General features: G+C 45.4%; 1 protein-coding gene across 2 annotated transcripts in view; it reads right to left on the bottom strand.

Annotated features, from left to right (window-relative positions):
- Positions 1-16085, bottom strand: part of PFKP (phosphofructokinase, platelet) — a 70234-nt gene that overhangs the window by 34198 nt on the left and 19951 nt on the right. For both annotated transcript variants that reach the window (XM_066384117.1, XM_066384118.1), the window contains one exon: positions 1129-1206. In XM_066384117.1, coding sequence (XP_066240214.1) covers positions 1129-1206 — 78 coding nt within the window. The remainder of the gene's footprint in view (positions 1-1128; positions 1207-16085) is intronic.

The raw sequence follows: 16085 nt of genomic DNA, 5'->3' as shown, positions 1-16085 counted from the left end.
CCATTTGGTTCTTTCTATTAAAAAGGACTCAGCAGGAGTCACAGATTAATCCAAATCCTACAAAAGATATGACCACAGGAGCATTTCATCATGTCCATTCTCTCCACGTGATCTCTCTATTTCTCAACTGTCTGGAGCCTTTGTTAAGCTGTATAGTGTTCTGGAAATTTATTAGGAATAGTAAAATATAAATATAAAATATCCAGGCAGATGTCTTTTTAAATTCAAAGTAAGCAGTTGTTTCTTTGCCTAACATGATGATGACCTCATCCTTGGGCACACCGAGGACACCCACGCCATCTGGAGCAGGCCAGGAGAGGGCACTGTATGCCCTCTAACTCCACCACTACTCTCAGGCTGTGGTACCCTGATGCCAAGCAACTCCAGAAAACCCAACAGGCACAGATATGTGCCAGTAAACACTCACCACTAATGAATCAAAGCTGCCTTAAAATTCATCTGGTATAAAAAAACCCAAATCTGCTACAAGTACCCAAGGAATGCTAGCATAACTTTTTATTGCAAGGATAATCCCTCCATTTGCATGATGTAAAGAGTTTTTACAAAATTGAATTAAATGACACATTAAGAATGTTCTCTTTTGCCCTGGCTGGTTGGCTCAGTGGTAGAGCATTGGCCCTACATGTGGAAGTCCCAGGTTCGATTCCCGGTCAGGGCATACAGGAGAAGTGCCCATCTGCTTCTCCACCCTTTCCCCTCTCCTTCCTCACTATCTCTCTCTTCCTCTCCTGCAGCCAAAGCTCCACTGAAGCAAAGTTGGCCTGGGCGCTGAGGATGGCTCCATGGCCTCCACCTCAGGTGCTAAAATGGCTCCAGCCCCAATGAAGCAATGCCCCAGATGGGCAGAGCATCGCCCCCTGGTGGGCATCCCGGGTGGATCCCGGTCAAGCGCATGCAGGAGTCTGCCTCCTCGCTTCTAACTTTAGAAAAATACCAAAAAAATACAAAAAAAAAAAAAAAAGAATGTTTTTTTCCCCATCCAATAGGTAAAAATAAGGCCAGACAGAACACTAATCTGCCTGACTTCTGAATGGAGCAAAAGGTTGAAGGTTTCAAGCTAAGAGAGTTACTTGCATAGAGAAACGATACATTGAAGTCAGCACGTACCACTTGCAGGATGCTGGAGACGCTCTCCCAGTTGGCTTCCATGATGTTGTTGCCACCATCCACCAAGCCCTGGTAGCCCTGGGGGAGAGAATCAAACCCTTTTAAACTGCATGAATTTTGTTGTGGTACTGATTGATCCCACACTACATGATATGTAAACACAAGTGACAATGAAGCTAAGCGTCTAGGAGCCCAGTGGTTTGCAGATGCATTCCACACAAGTGACACGTACAGCAGTCACTGATGGGGAAGCCCCCTGAGTTTAATCTCCAAGAGTGGGCATGTCAACCCTGACTCGTGCAGGGCACTGTGGGGAGTACGAGGGTGCCTGTTGCCGAATGCTGCCAGAGAGATTGAAAAGGGACATACCCTAAAGTCGTTTGTCATTTAACAAACGTGCACAGTGTCAATCTCATGGAACACAGGAGAATATTCCTGTCAGGGCCTTCATTTTCCCAGGCAACTTCACGCTGCTTTTGACATATATAAAAATATTATTCATAAGCACAGCTGAACAGTACCCTAATTATTCAGTTTCCTTCCTTTCGATTAGTGACATCTTACTACACCAGGAGGACACTGTGAGTACATTAGGATACAAGTACACACTTCTGCTTGGAACCCCAAAATAATCACCTTGAAATTCTAAATACATCTTTCTCTTACCCACAGAATATACAAAATCGAGAAATATAGAAATGTTCCTTTGCATTTTATCTAAGTGTCTCGTTTTCTAGGGCATTTACCCTTAAATAAAAAGGAGACCTTGCCCTGGCCGGTGGGCTCAGTGGTAGAGTGACAGCCCGGTGTATGGATGTCCCGGGTTCGATTCCCAGTCAGGGCACACAGGAGAAGCAACAATCTGCTTCTCCACCCCTCCCACTTCCCTTCTCTCTCTCTTTCTCTCTCTCCCTTTCTCTCTCCCTCCCCTCCTGCAGCCAAGGCTTAATTAGAGTAAGTGGCCCCAGGATGGCTCTGTGGCCTCTGTCTCAGGTGCTAAAATGGTTCAGGTTGCAGTTGAGGAAGGGCCCCAGGGGGCAGAGCACTGCCCCCTAGTGGGCCTGCCAGGTGGATCCCAGTCAGGGCGCATGCAGGAGTCTGCCTCTGCCTCCTCTCCTCTCACTAAAATAATAAAATAAGGCCCTGGCCGGTTGGCTCAGCGGTAGAGCGTCGGCCTAGCGTGCGGAGGACCAGGGTTCGATTCCCGGCCAGGGCACATAGGAGAAGCGCCCATTTGCTTCTCCACCCCTCCGCCGCGCTTTCCTCTCTGTCTCTCTCTTCCCCTCCCGCAGCCAAGGCTCCATTGGAGCAAAGATGGCCCGGGCGCTGGGGATGGCTCTGTGGCCTCTGCCTCAGGCGCTAGAGTGGCTCTGGTCGCAATATGGCGACGCCCAGGATGGGCAGAGCATCGCCCCCTGGTGGGCAGAGCGTCGCCCCATGGTGGGCGTGCCGGGTGGATCCCGGTCGGGCGCATGCGGGAGTCTGTCTGACTGTCTCTCCCTGTTTCCAGCTTCAGAAAAATGAAAAAAAAAAAAAAATAATAATAATAATAATAAAATAAAATAAATAAAATAAAAATTTTTTTAAAAAGGAGGCCTTAACCATTTAGTATATAGCCGTATCATAATAGATTATTATTGTGAATTCATGTCCCTTACCTAGTGCAGGCCATGAGGAAAGGAATAAGGAATAAAGATTTTTAATAATGAAATGCCCATTGAGTATGGAGGCTTGTGCATAAATTAATTAATAGTGCAGGTATCTTGATGGTTAATTAATTTATATACTTGGAAATGTAAATTTCTATTAATAATATAATGAATATATTATATAATATTATATATTAGTATATTATATTTATATAATACTATATATTAAACACTAGATTAGATATATGCACATATATCTGTATTTATATTTATGTTATATAGTATAAAATTGTATAATTATATTTAATTATGCACATATGATATAGAATTATAATGTATGATAGTGTATCTCATAACTGAATTATGATATATTATTAGATAATATATTGTAGTTTCTATAAAATACACATATATGTACATGTGTGCACAGTCTGGTATTATATACACACACATCATATATGTGACAGGAAAGGGAAGCCAGCATGAAATGACAGGAGCTGAGAGCAAGTTTGCCTTAGAGCAGCAGGGGTCTCTGCAGGTCGTGGCCGTGGGGGCCCTGGCCCGGCCCCTCGGTCTCCCTGCCATCCTCTGTCCCCAGAACAGGCTGGTTCAGGTGGCCCACATCCTGCCCACAGTCTACATGAGGAAGCCACAGAGTTTATTCCAAACACACCTTGGTCCAAATTGAAGGATCCTCTCTAGCTCTTTGCTCCCACCTCCCTTGTCGTGGAAGCCTTACAGTGTGCACAGTTTTAGCCTGTCCATTTAAAGTATGGAGCCCAGTGCAGCTGTCATTGTGGACAGTGGGGTGATAAGCAAGGTAGTGACTGGATCCAGGCTTCCTCTGAGAGGGGAGCAATTATCAGAGCTGCTATTAATGCCACGTCCTGGTATGTAAACAAGCTCAGGTCAGAGCTGCACCGGGCATAAATTATCCTATGCTCCAGGACCAAATGCAAAACCAAGCTCCCTTCTCCTTCTAAGTGATTCCCAGGGATCTTATTTCAACAGATATACATATAGATAGGTAGTAATAGATGGTTAATAGAGGATGGATGGATGGATAGATGATGGACAGATAGCTGAATGACAGAGAAATAGACTGATAATGGGTGAATAAATAATGAACAGATGATAGATGATGAATAAATATACAATCAGTGAGATAGAAAATTGAGAGAAGGAGAGAGAGCGAGTGAGAGAGAATATCTAGTCTTAGAGTTGCCACTTGAACTGTCCCTGCCGTCCCACACTCCCAGGTCCGTTAAGGGTGCCCATCACTGCAGGCACAGTGCAGCGGGCCAGTTTTCAGACAGGAGGCCATTAGGAACAGAATACAATCAGGGCCCATGCTGACTTTCTGGCCTCTTTGCTATGAAGTTTGGGAGGCAAAGACATGTACATGAGCAAGCCTGTGGCTTGGGTCCAAGTTTCAGATGCTCAACCCTTGTGCTGAAACAGGCCCTCCAGAGAGGGAGAGAAAACATTAGCATTAATTAGGCTAGAATAGCGGGCATCACCCAAGACCACTCTGGAGCAGGAGGAAAAACCAACTAACAGCACTAACCACAGGCTTTGACAGAAAAGAGTGAAAACCTCCCTGCCCATGCTGACAGCCACTGCAGTAATTTCTGTGTTCGCTCATCAGGTAACTAGACAGATAAGGGAAAGGAACCACATGGCTCCAGTATCGCCTATGGGATGACACAGAGGTGGCTGATGGATCCTGAGACTGTGCAGGCGGATGGAATCAACTTCCAGGTTATTTCTGCAAGATGTGCCCTGCCTCCCCCATTAGATGCCACATAGGATCTGACACGTGGAAAGAATTCCTAACCTTTATTACTCCTCAGAATTGAAACACTGATTTAATAAAAACATTTATAAATCCTTTCTATTTCCAGCATTAGAAAAGGGAAAAGAGTTTCAAACCATAACACATATTTTGAAAAATAAAATGTTCTCGAGACATACTTGATTATTTTGTGTGGCACAGGCACATTAAAGCACCGGTAAAGCAAGCAATTAAGAATAAAAAGGATGATTTCATGATGACTGCATTCACAGCGCCCTCTTCCCTGCACACTCGGGCCAGGTTATATAGGAAATGACTCATTCTTCACTGAACTCATGTCACATTTGAAAAATAGCGACCAACCACAGTTTTGGGCCGTCTCTTCTGAGAAAGATGTTACTAAATTAGGAAGACTGATTTTACACAAATGTAGCATTATTTATAAATTCGGGTAAGCTTCATCTCACGAAGCTTCCTTGAACAGCTGAGTAGTTATTCCAATTCTGCTGGAGCCCAAAACACTTTCTAAAATTCTCCCATGGAATTTGCCTTCAGAGTCAGTTCTATGACTCACATAAGAGAAAAACAAACCATACAAATTTTAAAGCCATGCGTAGTTTTTGAGCTAAAGTAACACTACCTTTCTTGTTGTCCAAGTATGTATCAAATCCATTTTTTATATGGAGTCATTTGATCACATTGTGTTCATTTTAAACTGTGTTTTCAGACATCTGCTAAATCCATTCTGAAAAGAGTAAGAGCTAGTCTATGGGTGGGTGGTGTTCTCTTATAAGAGATGTCTTTTTTTTTTTTTTTTAATTAAAGACCCAGAGGAAAACCGCAGCCTTGTGCTACATATGGTACAGGAGGCTTTTCTTTAGGACGCTTCTGTTCCAGGCAGCCACATGTCTTGTCAACTCTGCAGTGGTTTTTTTAAATTGGATTTCCTGTGTTCTTCAGGCAACAACTCTGTTTAAGTGGCAAACACTCCAACCACCTAAAGAGAACACACCTCACAAGTATTTTCTATTCTAGATTTTGTTGTCACCAGCATTCAGAGACCACTCCAGGGGTTTTGCTGCTTCAGAGTAATTTATTGTTGTTGTTGTTTCTTACAGGGTTTAGATTTTCCCGGTTCAGTCCTTCATAAATTGCAGCAGTTCACTTACAGAACCTGAGAGCAAGCATGTGGAAAGGTCAGCTCTAAACCACTCTCAAATGTCATTCAGTACATGCCTCTGTGCAAATCTAAGTGTGCATGAAAATGAGGCAAGCAAAGCTCTCTCCGTCAATGGTTTCCAAAGTTTAGGAATTATGAGTTTGCTTTGCCCATAGGAAACTCATGCAGGATTCAGATCATGCCATTTCCTCTCCCCTCTCCCCCAGAGCCTGCTGAATCCCACCAGGTTCTAAAGGTGCCAACACTCTGGTCTAGGCAACTAAGTCACCTGTGCTCACAGATTTCATAACTTCAGGGAAAACACCTGTACAGACTTTGGATTTGTCCTTGGTGAGGTCTGTCAACTCCAAAATTCTACAACAGGTGATATGTGCTACACTATCTTCTCAATCCTGTGCTTGGGACCCCAACCTTCTCAATCCTATGCAGTGACAGGTCATTGCACAGCCCTGGTCCATGTTCTTGTGAAAAGTCAGTAAAAACCAATGTGACTTATTTATCCTGCTAGCATTCTTTTTTTTTTTTTCCTTTTTTTTTTTTCATTTTTCTGAAGCTGGAAACAGGGAGAGACAGTCAGACAGACTCCCGCATGCGCCCAACCGGGATCCACCCGGCATGCCCACCAGGGGCGACGTTCTGCCCCCCAGGGGGCGATGCTCTGCCCATCCTGGGCGTCGCCATGTTGCGACCAGAGCCACTCTAGCACCTGAGGCAGAGGCCACAGAGCCATCCCCAGCGCTCGGGCCATCTTTGCTCCAATGGAGCCTTGGCTGCGGGAGGGGAAGAGAGAGACAGAGAGGAAAGAGCGGCAGAGGGGTGGAGAAGCAAATGGGCGCTTCTCCTGTGTGCCCTGGCCGGGAATTGAACCCGGGTCCTCCGCACGCTAGGCCAACGCTCTACTGCTGAGCCAACCGGCCAGGGCCCTGCTGGCATTCTTGAAGCTAAAAAGCCACAGCAGGACAAAGCGAGTCCCCAACCTTTATGGCAGACAGCCTGTCACCAAACAGTAAATTACTTAACCCCATGGTGATGGTGATAGTGTGTGTGTGTGTGTGTGTGTGTGCGCGCGCGCGCACGGTGGGGGCGACAAAGGCTGGGGAGGGAGATGATCACTTCTGCAATTTGAACAATAACATGTTGACAGTCACTACATTTAGTCTGAAGTCAGGAGCACTGTATTATGTTGATGGTGTGAGGACCAAGTCACATCCCACAGGAAGCACCCAGCTGGGAGCTCAGCACTATCATTATTGGTCATTGTGTTCCAGGTGTGTACCAGCTGATGTTCCCATGGAAACAGAGGGACATAGCAGGGACCTAGGGAAATCTGCCTTTCATGAACTAACTTAAGAAACTCAACCAATTTTGTGATGCACGTGCGCAGCGGGGGAGGGGCCGAGCGGGTGGAGTTCAGTATAAACATCTACTCTCAGCTGCACAGGGAGACACTGAGCCGTACACTGGAGCATCACTGTCTATTTCTGGACAGACATTTAGTGGTTAAATTGCTCTGCCTTTAAGGGAGTTAAAATGCAGAAACAGCTATGTGTAAAACCTCCAGGAGAAGAGAAGTGCAATTCTGGTCACCTCGCTTGGCTTTCAGGGAACTGTTGTGGCGAGGTGGAGGTGGTGACAAGGGAGGTGAGAGAAAGATGGCAAAACCAGACAAGCCCCTGAACATCAACACTGACATCCTAACCATTCTCAGTCCCTTCAGGGACCACTGGCATCCATCAGAGCCCACACGGTCCAAGACACAGGTGGACCCCAGCTCTCCAACGCCCACAGGGAGAAGTGACATGTATCACCCTGTGCTGCCCTCCTTGGAAAAGGCAGAGGTTTTCTTGTTGCTGTCTTTTTAGTCTGGACATAGTAAAACATTTCTCACTTTAAAAACTGACCGCAGGTGGCTCCTCATCTCTGAGAAAGAAGATAGTGAGGCCCATGGCAAAGAGACAATTTCTGTTAGGAAGGGGAAAATGATACCAAACTATTAACTGACAATTAAAGCTTATTTATTAGTGCGTTGAATCAGGTCATGACGCTCAGGGTCCCAGCCCAGTGCAGCTTGGATCCAGTGGGGTCATTTAAGTTCAGAAGGAAGGAAGGGAGGGAGCAGAGGTGAGGAGGGGAGGGCAGAAAGGAAACCAGCGGCAAGCCCCAGTGAGAGGGAAGCCTAGGAAAGCCCTCGCTGGATCCGGGCGAGGGGAGGCCCTGGATGCGTGGGGCAATCAGCCCGTGCAAACCAGGCTATCAGCTCCTGAGGCTGCTCTTATTCTCTAACAATAGGAAGTCCTGATTCTTCGAGGATGTGTAGAATGTCTTATTTTTAACACCAACAAGAACAGCTGCTGAGAGCCATGGGCATTGTTCCTGGCCTTCCTTCAGCGCTACGGCAGAAGAGCTGACACCGATGCTGCCCCTGAGCAGCGCCCAACTGTTAAGAGGTATTTCACAGACAAAAGGCTTCTCCATGAGTCATATTTAAAGAGCTGTAATAATAATGATTTTTTAAGTCTGCAGAAAAACCTTTAGCTATGGGATCTGAATCCATGTATTACACAAAATTACAACCCGCCGACTGTTCCTGCAGCCAAGACAGCGCTGGCAGGTAACTTGCGGGCTCTCCCACCTGTGTCTGTCTGACCCACCTAAACCCAGGGCAGGCCACCCCCAGTGCAGACTTTTGCAAAACGTGATGTGCTTGCCCTCACCGTCTCCAAGAAGCTAAAGGCATTCACTTGTATGTTTCTAAGGGGAAAAATCCTAGCCTGAAAGGAAGACAACAAATCAACAACTGGCTCAGTAAGTGGAAAGAACAAGTTCACGCTCCCCACCCCGCCCGCCCCAGAGAGCGCCCAAGGGCTCAGCAGGCAGCACACGCAGCCTGCCCCAGATTCACGGCTCACCCAGCCAGACAGAACAAGTCTGGCATCCGTCCTCCAGCAGAAACACCAGTGTTTTCCAGTCGGTACACTCCCCACACATTGTCGGCTCAGGAAAAAAAACTCCCAAACTCTTTCATTTCAATAATTAATCCTGACCTGTTTCACTGTTTTGGTGTGTGGGTCACCTTGAAAACATGAGGCAGACTTAGAAACTAGACTATAAATGGACAAACATGCTGGATTAGTTACTAACTGATGCTTTAAAAAATTAAAGCCAAACATCAACACCTGAGCCCAAGTAAGTCTTGGGGCAGCAGCCCCAAGGAGGAAGAGTAGGCTCACCAGGGGCCCCTGCCTGAGTCTGGACCCCTTCCTGACGGTCACTGCTCTGGTGAGGGAGGTGGCCCTGGCTCCTCACGGGCAGAGGCAGGGTGCTCTCAGCAACCTGCACTACACAGGACACCCCCACACACCCTGCCATCGTCCCCAGCCAATGCCAATATCGCTATGGTGTGTGGTGCAGATGGGAACTCTGTCTGTCAGAGCAGGACCCCAACAGCAGGACATGTGGACACACCTGCAGTTCTGATAAGGACTTTAGAAAAGTAAATTAAGTTGAGAGCCCTCGTACCCCCAATCTGTGCCTGGAGAAAACCAGCGGAGTCAAAGGCACGCTCATCACACCCCCACCCAGCACTCTCAGCCCCCTCGCCCAGCTTGTGCTCAAGCTTTCCAAGTACAGGAAGGGCTAACACGATTTTCAATGGACAGATGAGGAAATAGGGCCAGAAAGGTTAACTTATTTATCCCCCATCACTGGGACGTGTACGTGGGTTCCTAAAGACTTCCCTACACTCGTGGGGTGGGAGCTGTGCCAAGGCTGGGCATGCTGGGTCCTAAGCATCACGGCCCTAAGCTCATATGAGCTGGCACTGTCCAGAGCGGGAGCCACCTCCTCTCATTCCAGGGTCTGTCACCCAGGGTGGGCAGAAAGGTTTGCATGCAGCACCACTGAAGTTTGTTCCTCAGATTACTTAGAAAAAAACTGGCAGATTTTAGACAGTTTTGGTTTTCAGAAGAACAAGTACGGGGTCATTATTTTTGTCATGGAGAGATGACAACCACCCAAACAATTTCAATTCAATGCGATAATAATGATCTCCAGGGTGAAGTCGTAAGGGTTTGGGGGGGCGGGGGGAGCCCCAAGTAGAGCGAACACTGAAACTCCTTACTATTCACTAGTAGTTCTCATTTTTTGAGGGTAAGGGGAGGGGCATTAAGAGAAGCATTGCATCATCTCTAGATAGGCGATTTCAGTTCCAATGCCTCTTTCTGCAAGAGGTTCCCTTTTCCCTCCATATCTAAGAATGTCAAAGGCCTGGTCACTACGCATGCCAAGTCACACACAAGCTGCAGCCAGCGGGATGCCCTGAGACGCCTCCAGCAAAGGTGCCAATTAGCAATAAATCTGTTAGCATGAAAAATTTTTTTTTAATTTATTATTATTATTTTTACAGAGCAGAGAGAGAGTCAGAGACAGATAGACAGGGACAGACAGACAGCAATGGAGAGATGAGAAGCATCAATCATTAGTTTTTCGTTGCACATTGAGACACCTTAGTTTTTGTTCATTGATTGCTTTCTCATATGTGCCTTAACCGCGGGCCTTCAGCAGACTGAGTAACCCCTTGCTCGAGCCAGTGACCTTGGATCCAAGCTGGTGAGCTTTTGCTCAAACAGATGAGCCCTCGCTCAAACTGGTGACCTTGGGGTCTCGAACCTGGGTCCTCGGCATCGCAGTTCAACGCTCTATGCACTGCGCCACCGCCTGGTCAGGCTGTTAGCATGAAAATTATAATCATCCTAACACTGTTCCACACAAGAATTCTCTGTGGCATCCTCCTCGTGGAATAACTAGAAATTTCCTGTATTTCCCTAAGGGAGATACCATCCACTCAGACTCAGGACTTCTCATTGCCCACCCACTGGACAGGCAAGAACGGGGCTCACCCTCCTTCAGAAAGGACTTGAAGAATGCGGCCCCCACAAGTCATATGAGGAAGACTCCTTTACCTACGAGGGAAGTGAGCCCTGGAGCTCGCCTTTCCAGTTTAAGAATAGTGACCTGTTTTTCTATGTCAAGACACCTCCAAAGGAGCTCAAAGGTTCGGAGACATAGACACACCTGGACGCTTTTCATCTTAATTCCTTCTTTTTGTAATGCGTGAGTCTGGTAGGTATAGGTCAGAATACATCTAAATATCCTTAGAACACAGACAACCACGGGACAGAGTGCCAATGAAGAAAACAAAAACAGGTTTCCGGTCAAGATGGCAGAGCAGGTAGATGCTGTGCTTGCCTCCTCCCACAACCACATCAAAATTACAACTAAATTATAGACAAATCGTCACCGGGAACCACCAGAAATCTAGTGAACAGAAGTCCTATAACTAAGGACATAAAGAAGCCACATCGAGACTGGTCGGAGGAGTGGAGACACGGAACAGGCTGGTCCCACACTCACATGTGGCAATTAAGAATTGGGAGGGATATATCAACAGTGGGGGTCCCCACTGAGGACTGAAGGGTCTCAAGGCCACATCAGGCCCCCAGGCCAGGGCCCAAGTGCAGGGAAGAGAGGTCGACATAACTTCCGCTGTGAAAACCAGTGGAGGTTGTGGCTGAGTGAGACGGAGGGCAGCTCAAGTCCCAAATGTTTCTCTTAAAGGGCCAGGGCTCAGATTCACTCATTCACAAACTCTTTGCTCTGAGCTCCAGCGCAAGGCAGCAGCTCAAAGAATGCCAGGGACACAGAGAGAAACTGAACTGATAAGCTTCAGGACATGGGCTAGAGGAGCAGGGGCTAGGGCATTTCTCTCCAAGGATGGAAGTGCTGGCAGGGACCATTGCCCCTTTGTTGAGCCCTCCTCCCATTCAGCTTGCAGGCACAGGTGGGCACAAAATCAGAGCTCTTCATTAACTTGGTTAACACCATTAGCCCCCCTGGTGACACTATGAGACCCTGCCCCACCCAACCTGTGCACTCATCAGAACCACTCTCAGTGGCTTTTCCACATAAGCAGCCTTACTGGGCTCACAGCGTGGGCTTTCCTAAAATCTCTCAAACCTCCACAAATCCCAGCCAAGCAGTGGCTGTTCTAGGTGTTCCCTGTACCTCTTGCTAAGAGCCCCAAAAGCCCAGGATAAGAGAAAACTGGTTCCAATTTTCACTGTAACTCTCATCAGGTGACCCCTAGCCTGGCATAAACTGTGGCCAGGAACGAAGCTTCATGCCAACAACAGTGTTGGCATGGAACAGAGCTTCAGCTAAAAGGCCAGAGCCTGGCACAAGTGGTGGCAGGCTTCAGCTCATATATAGGGTCCACCAAAGAGTCCCAATTCCAGCACTACTGGAAGCGGATTTTGTTAACTGCATAGCCTCTCCTAAGCACCTCCAAGCCAACACAAGCGACAACCAACTACAAATCACTTTGTAGTTCCTACCAGTCGGCCCCAAGCCACTTGGTAGCCAGCTTCAGAGCATATCAGGGCACCATCCAATCAGCTCCACAAATGACACACACAAAGGGTGAATTTGGCTTGCAAGAAGAGCCAGGATAAGTGACTCCCACTCTGTGGGGCCAGGCCATGTACAATAGCTTGTGCACTGTAGTCAGAGGTAGCCTTCATAGCCTGTTTGCCTAAAAATCAGTCACACATGCTGATATGCAGATAGCAGCCAAGGCTCAAATGCAACAGCAGAGCACACACAACCCACACAAGGGACACCCCTGAAGCACACAGCTCAGATGATCAAAGAAACAGGACATCTACTAAATAAGTCACTCTGTTAAGAATGGGAGATGTAGAAGCTCTACCTAATACAAAGAAACAAACATTAGAAGACAAAGAAACATGTTCCAAGTAAAAGAACAGTACACAACTCCAGAAAAAAACTAAATGATATGAAAGCAAGCAGTCTACCTGATACAGAGTCTAACATGGTTATAAGAATATTAAATGAGCCTGACCTGTGGTGGCGCAGTGGATAAAGCATCGACCTGGAAATGCTGAGGTTGCCGGTTTGAAATCCTGGGCTTGCCTGGTCAAGGCACATATGGGAGTTGATGCTTCCTGCAACCTCCCTCCATTCTCTCTCCTCTCTCTCTCCCCCCCTCTCTCCTTTCTAAAACGAATAAATAAAAAAATATATAAGGCCCTGGCTGGTTGGCTCAGTGGTGGAGCATCGGCCTGGCGTGCAGAGGTCCTGGATTTGATTCCCGGCCAGGGCACACAGGAGAGGTGCCCATCTGCCTCTCCACCCCTCCCCCTCTCCTTCCTCTCTGTCTCTCTCTTCCCCTCCTGCAGCGAGGCTCCATTGGAGCAGGGATGGCCCAGGCACTGGGGATGGCTCCTTAGCCTATGCCCCAGGTGTTAGAGTGGCTCTGGTCACGGCAGAGCGACGCCCCAGAGGGGTAGAGCATCGCCCCCTGGTGGGCAGAGCGTAGCCCCCTAGTGGGCATGCCGGGTGGATCCCGGTCGGGCGCATGCGGGAGTCTGTCTGACTGTCTCTCCCCGTTTCCAGCTTCAGAAAAAAAAAAAAAAAAAAAAAAGAATATTAAATGAACTTAGTGTGGTAGAATAGATAAACTCAGTGAGAATTTACACATAATCATAGAAGCCATAAAAAAAGTCAGAAATGAGTAATACAATAACTGAAATGAAGAATACATTACAGGGAATCAACAGCAGATTAGGTAAAGCAGAAAATCAAATCAATGATCTGGTAGAGAAGCAAAAAACACCCAACCAGAACAACAAAGAGAAAAAAAAAATTTAATGAGAAAAGTTTAAGGAAATTATGGGGACAGCATCAAACAGAAAACTATAATACATTGAAGAACAAAACTGAAGAAGATACAAATAAATGGAAGCATATACCATGTTCATGGATAGGAAGAATCAAGATTGTTAATATGTCCGTATTACGCAAAGCAATCCACAGTTCCAATGAAATCTCAATGGCATTTTTCACAAAACTAGAACAAATACTCCTAAAATTTATATGAAACAATAAAAGACCCTGAATTGCCAAAGCAATCTTGAAAAAGAAGAACAAAGTTGGAGATATTACACTACCTGAAATCAAACTATACAAGGCTATAGTCATCAAAACAACACAGTAAATACTGGCATAAAAACAGAAATATAACTTAAAGGAACAGAATTGAGAGCCCAGAAATAAACCCACACCTATATGGTCAATTAATCTATGACAAAGAAGGCAACACTATGCAATGGAACACAGACAGTCTCTTTCATAAATAGGGCTAGGAGCCTGAGCTGTGGTGGAGCAGTGCATCAAGCATTGACATAGAATGCTGAGGCTGCCATTTCAAAACCCGGGGCTTGCCCAGTCAAGGCACACACAAGAAGCAACTACTATGAGTTGATGCTTCTGGCTCCTCCCCCCACCTTTCTCTATCTGCTCTCTTTAAAACCAATAAATAAAACCTTAAAAATAAATAAATGAATATAAATAAATAGTGTTGGGAAAAACTGGACAGATACATGCAAAAAATGAAATAGACCATTCTCTTACACCATGTAAACAATAAACTCAAAATGTATTAAAGACTTAAATGTGAAATAAAAAACATAAAACTCCTAGATAAAAATAAAGGCAGTAAATTCTTTGACATTACTCTTAGCAATATTTTTTTGGATATGTCTCCTCAGGCAAGGGAAACCAAACAAACAAACAAACAAATGAGACTAAAATATTTTTGCAAAGCAAAGAAAACCATCAACAAATGAAAAGACAATATAGTAAATGGGAGAAGATATTCACCAATGATACATTTCAATGGGGCTAGTATACAAAATACAAAGAAACTCATGCAACTTAACACACAAAACACAAACAATTCAATTAAAAAATGGAAAGAAGACCTGAATAGATATTTTTCCAAAGAGGACAAAGACATGGCCAACAGACATGAAAAGATGCTCAACATCACTAATAATCAGGAAAATGCAAATCAGAACCACAATGAGATACCATTTCAAATCTGTCAGAATGGTGCTCGGTGATAAATCAACAGGTGTAGATGAGGATGGAAAGGCAAGGAAACCCTGTGCCTTGTTGGAAAAGTCAGTTGGTGCAGTCACTACAGACAACAGTGTGGAGGTGTCTCAGAAAGTTAAATATGGAACTACCAAATGACCCAGCAGTTTCACTCTCGTTATTAAAGAAAAAACCTAAACTACTAACCCCAAAAGACATACACATCCCTATCCTCATTTCATCATTGTTTACAATAGCCAATATATGGAAGCCATTGAAGTGTCTACTGATAGACAAATGGATAAAAAGATGCAGACAAGGAAGATAAAAGGTGATGGAAGGAGACTTGACTGGGGGTGATGAACACACAATATAATATATGGATGATCTATTATAGAATTGTACATCTGAAGCCTATATAATTGTATTAATCAATGTCACCCCAATAAATTCAATTAAAAAATAAAAATAAATTAAAAAGATGCAGTTCATATATACAATGGAATATTACTCAGCCATAAAAAAATGAAATCTTGCCATGTGTGACATGGATGGACCCAGAGGGTATTATGCTAAGCGAAATAGTTCAGACAGAGAAAGACGAATAGCATATGATTTCACTTATATGTGGAATCTAAAAAATAAAATAAATGAACAAACAAAACAGAAACAAATTCACAGATACATAGAACATTTTGAAGGTTGAAGATAGGAGGGGGCTGGAGAATAGGTGAAAAAGATGAAGGGATTCAGATCTACAAACTGCTAGTTATAAAACGGTCATGGGAATGTACAGTACGGCACAAGAAATATAGTCAATAATATTGTAATATGTATCATGTTAGTTTGTAATAGATTTATCAGGGTGGTCACTTTCAGGTTTTATAAATGTCTAAGCACCATGCAGTAGTGATGAACAGTGACACAGAGAAAGTGAACTGTCCATGAAGACGAGTCAGTTCCTTTAACTATGAAATAACGGAAATGACTTCCTTCCCTTCCCTCCACACACCGCAAAGTCATCATGAATTCCAAGTGTGTCTCAGTAGTGAGGAACCTTCAGCTCAGTATGGCTGCAGCATCACCTGGGAGGGTCCCAAAAACTGAAGGAGCCAGCAGCCAGCGAAATCAAAGGTTTCCGGGGAACATGCAGAATACCACAAGCCTAAGTAAATTCATCTTCAGTGAAACTAAAAACATTTTGCTAATTATAACGGAACCTGATCTGAGGGTACTCCAACCCCAGAGATTTTAGAAACCACGTTCACGTGTTAGGGATTGCCATCAGGCCAGGTGCGGGTCTTCTCTCAAGCTCAAAGGCAGAATGCAATCCCCTCTCCTCCCCAAAATAAACTAGAAAGGCAAAGAAAGCTGTGTA

The sequence above is a fragment of the Saccopteryx leptura genome, chromosome 5 (assembly GCF_036850995.1).
Source record: "Saccopteryx leptura isolate mSacLep1 chromosome 5, mSacLep1_pri_phased_curated, whole genome shotgun sequence".
Classification (NCBI taxonomy): domain Eukaryota; kingdom Metazoa; phylum Chordata; class Mammalia; order Chiroptera; family Emballonuridae; genus Saccopteryx; species Saccopteryx leptura.
This window is presented reverse-complemented; position numbering and strand designations above follow the sequence as displayed.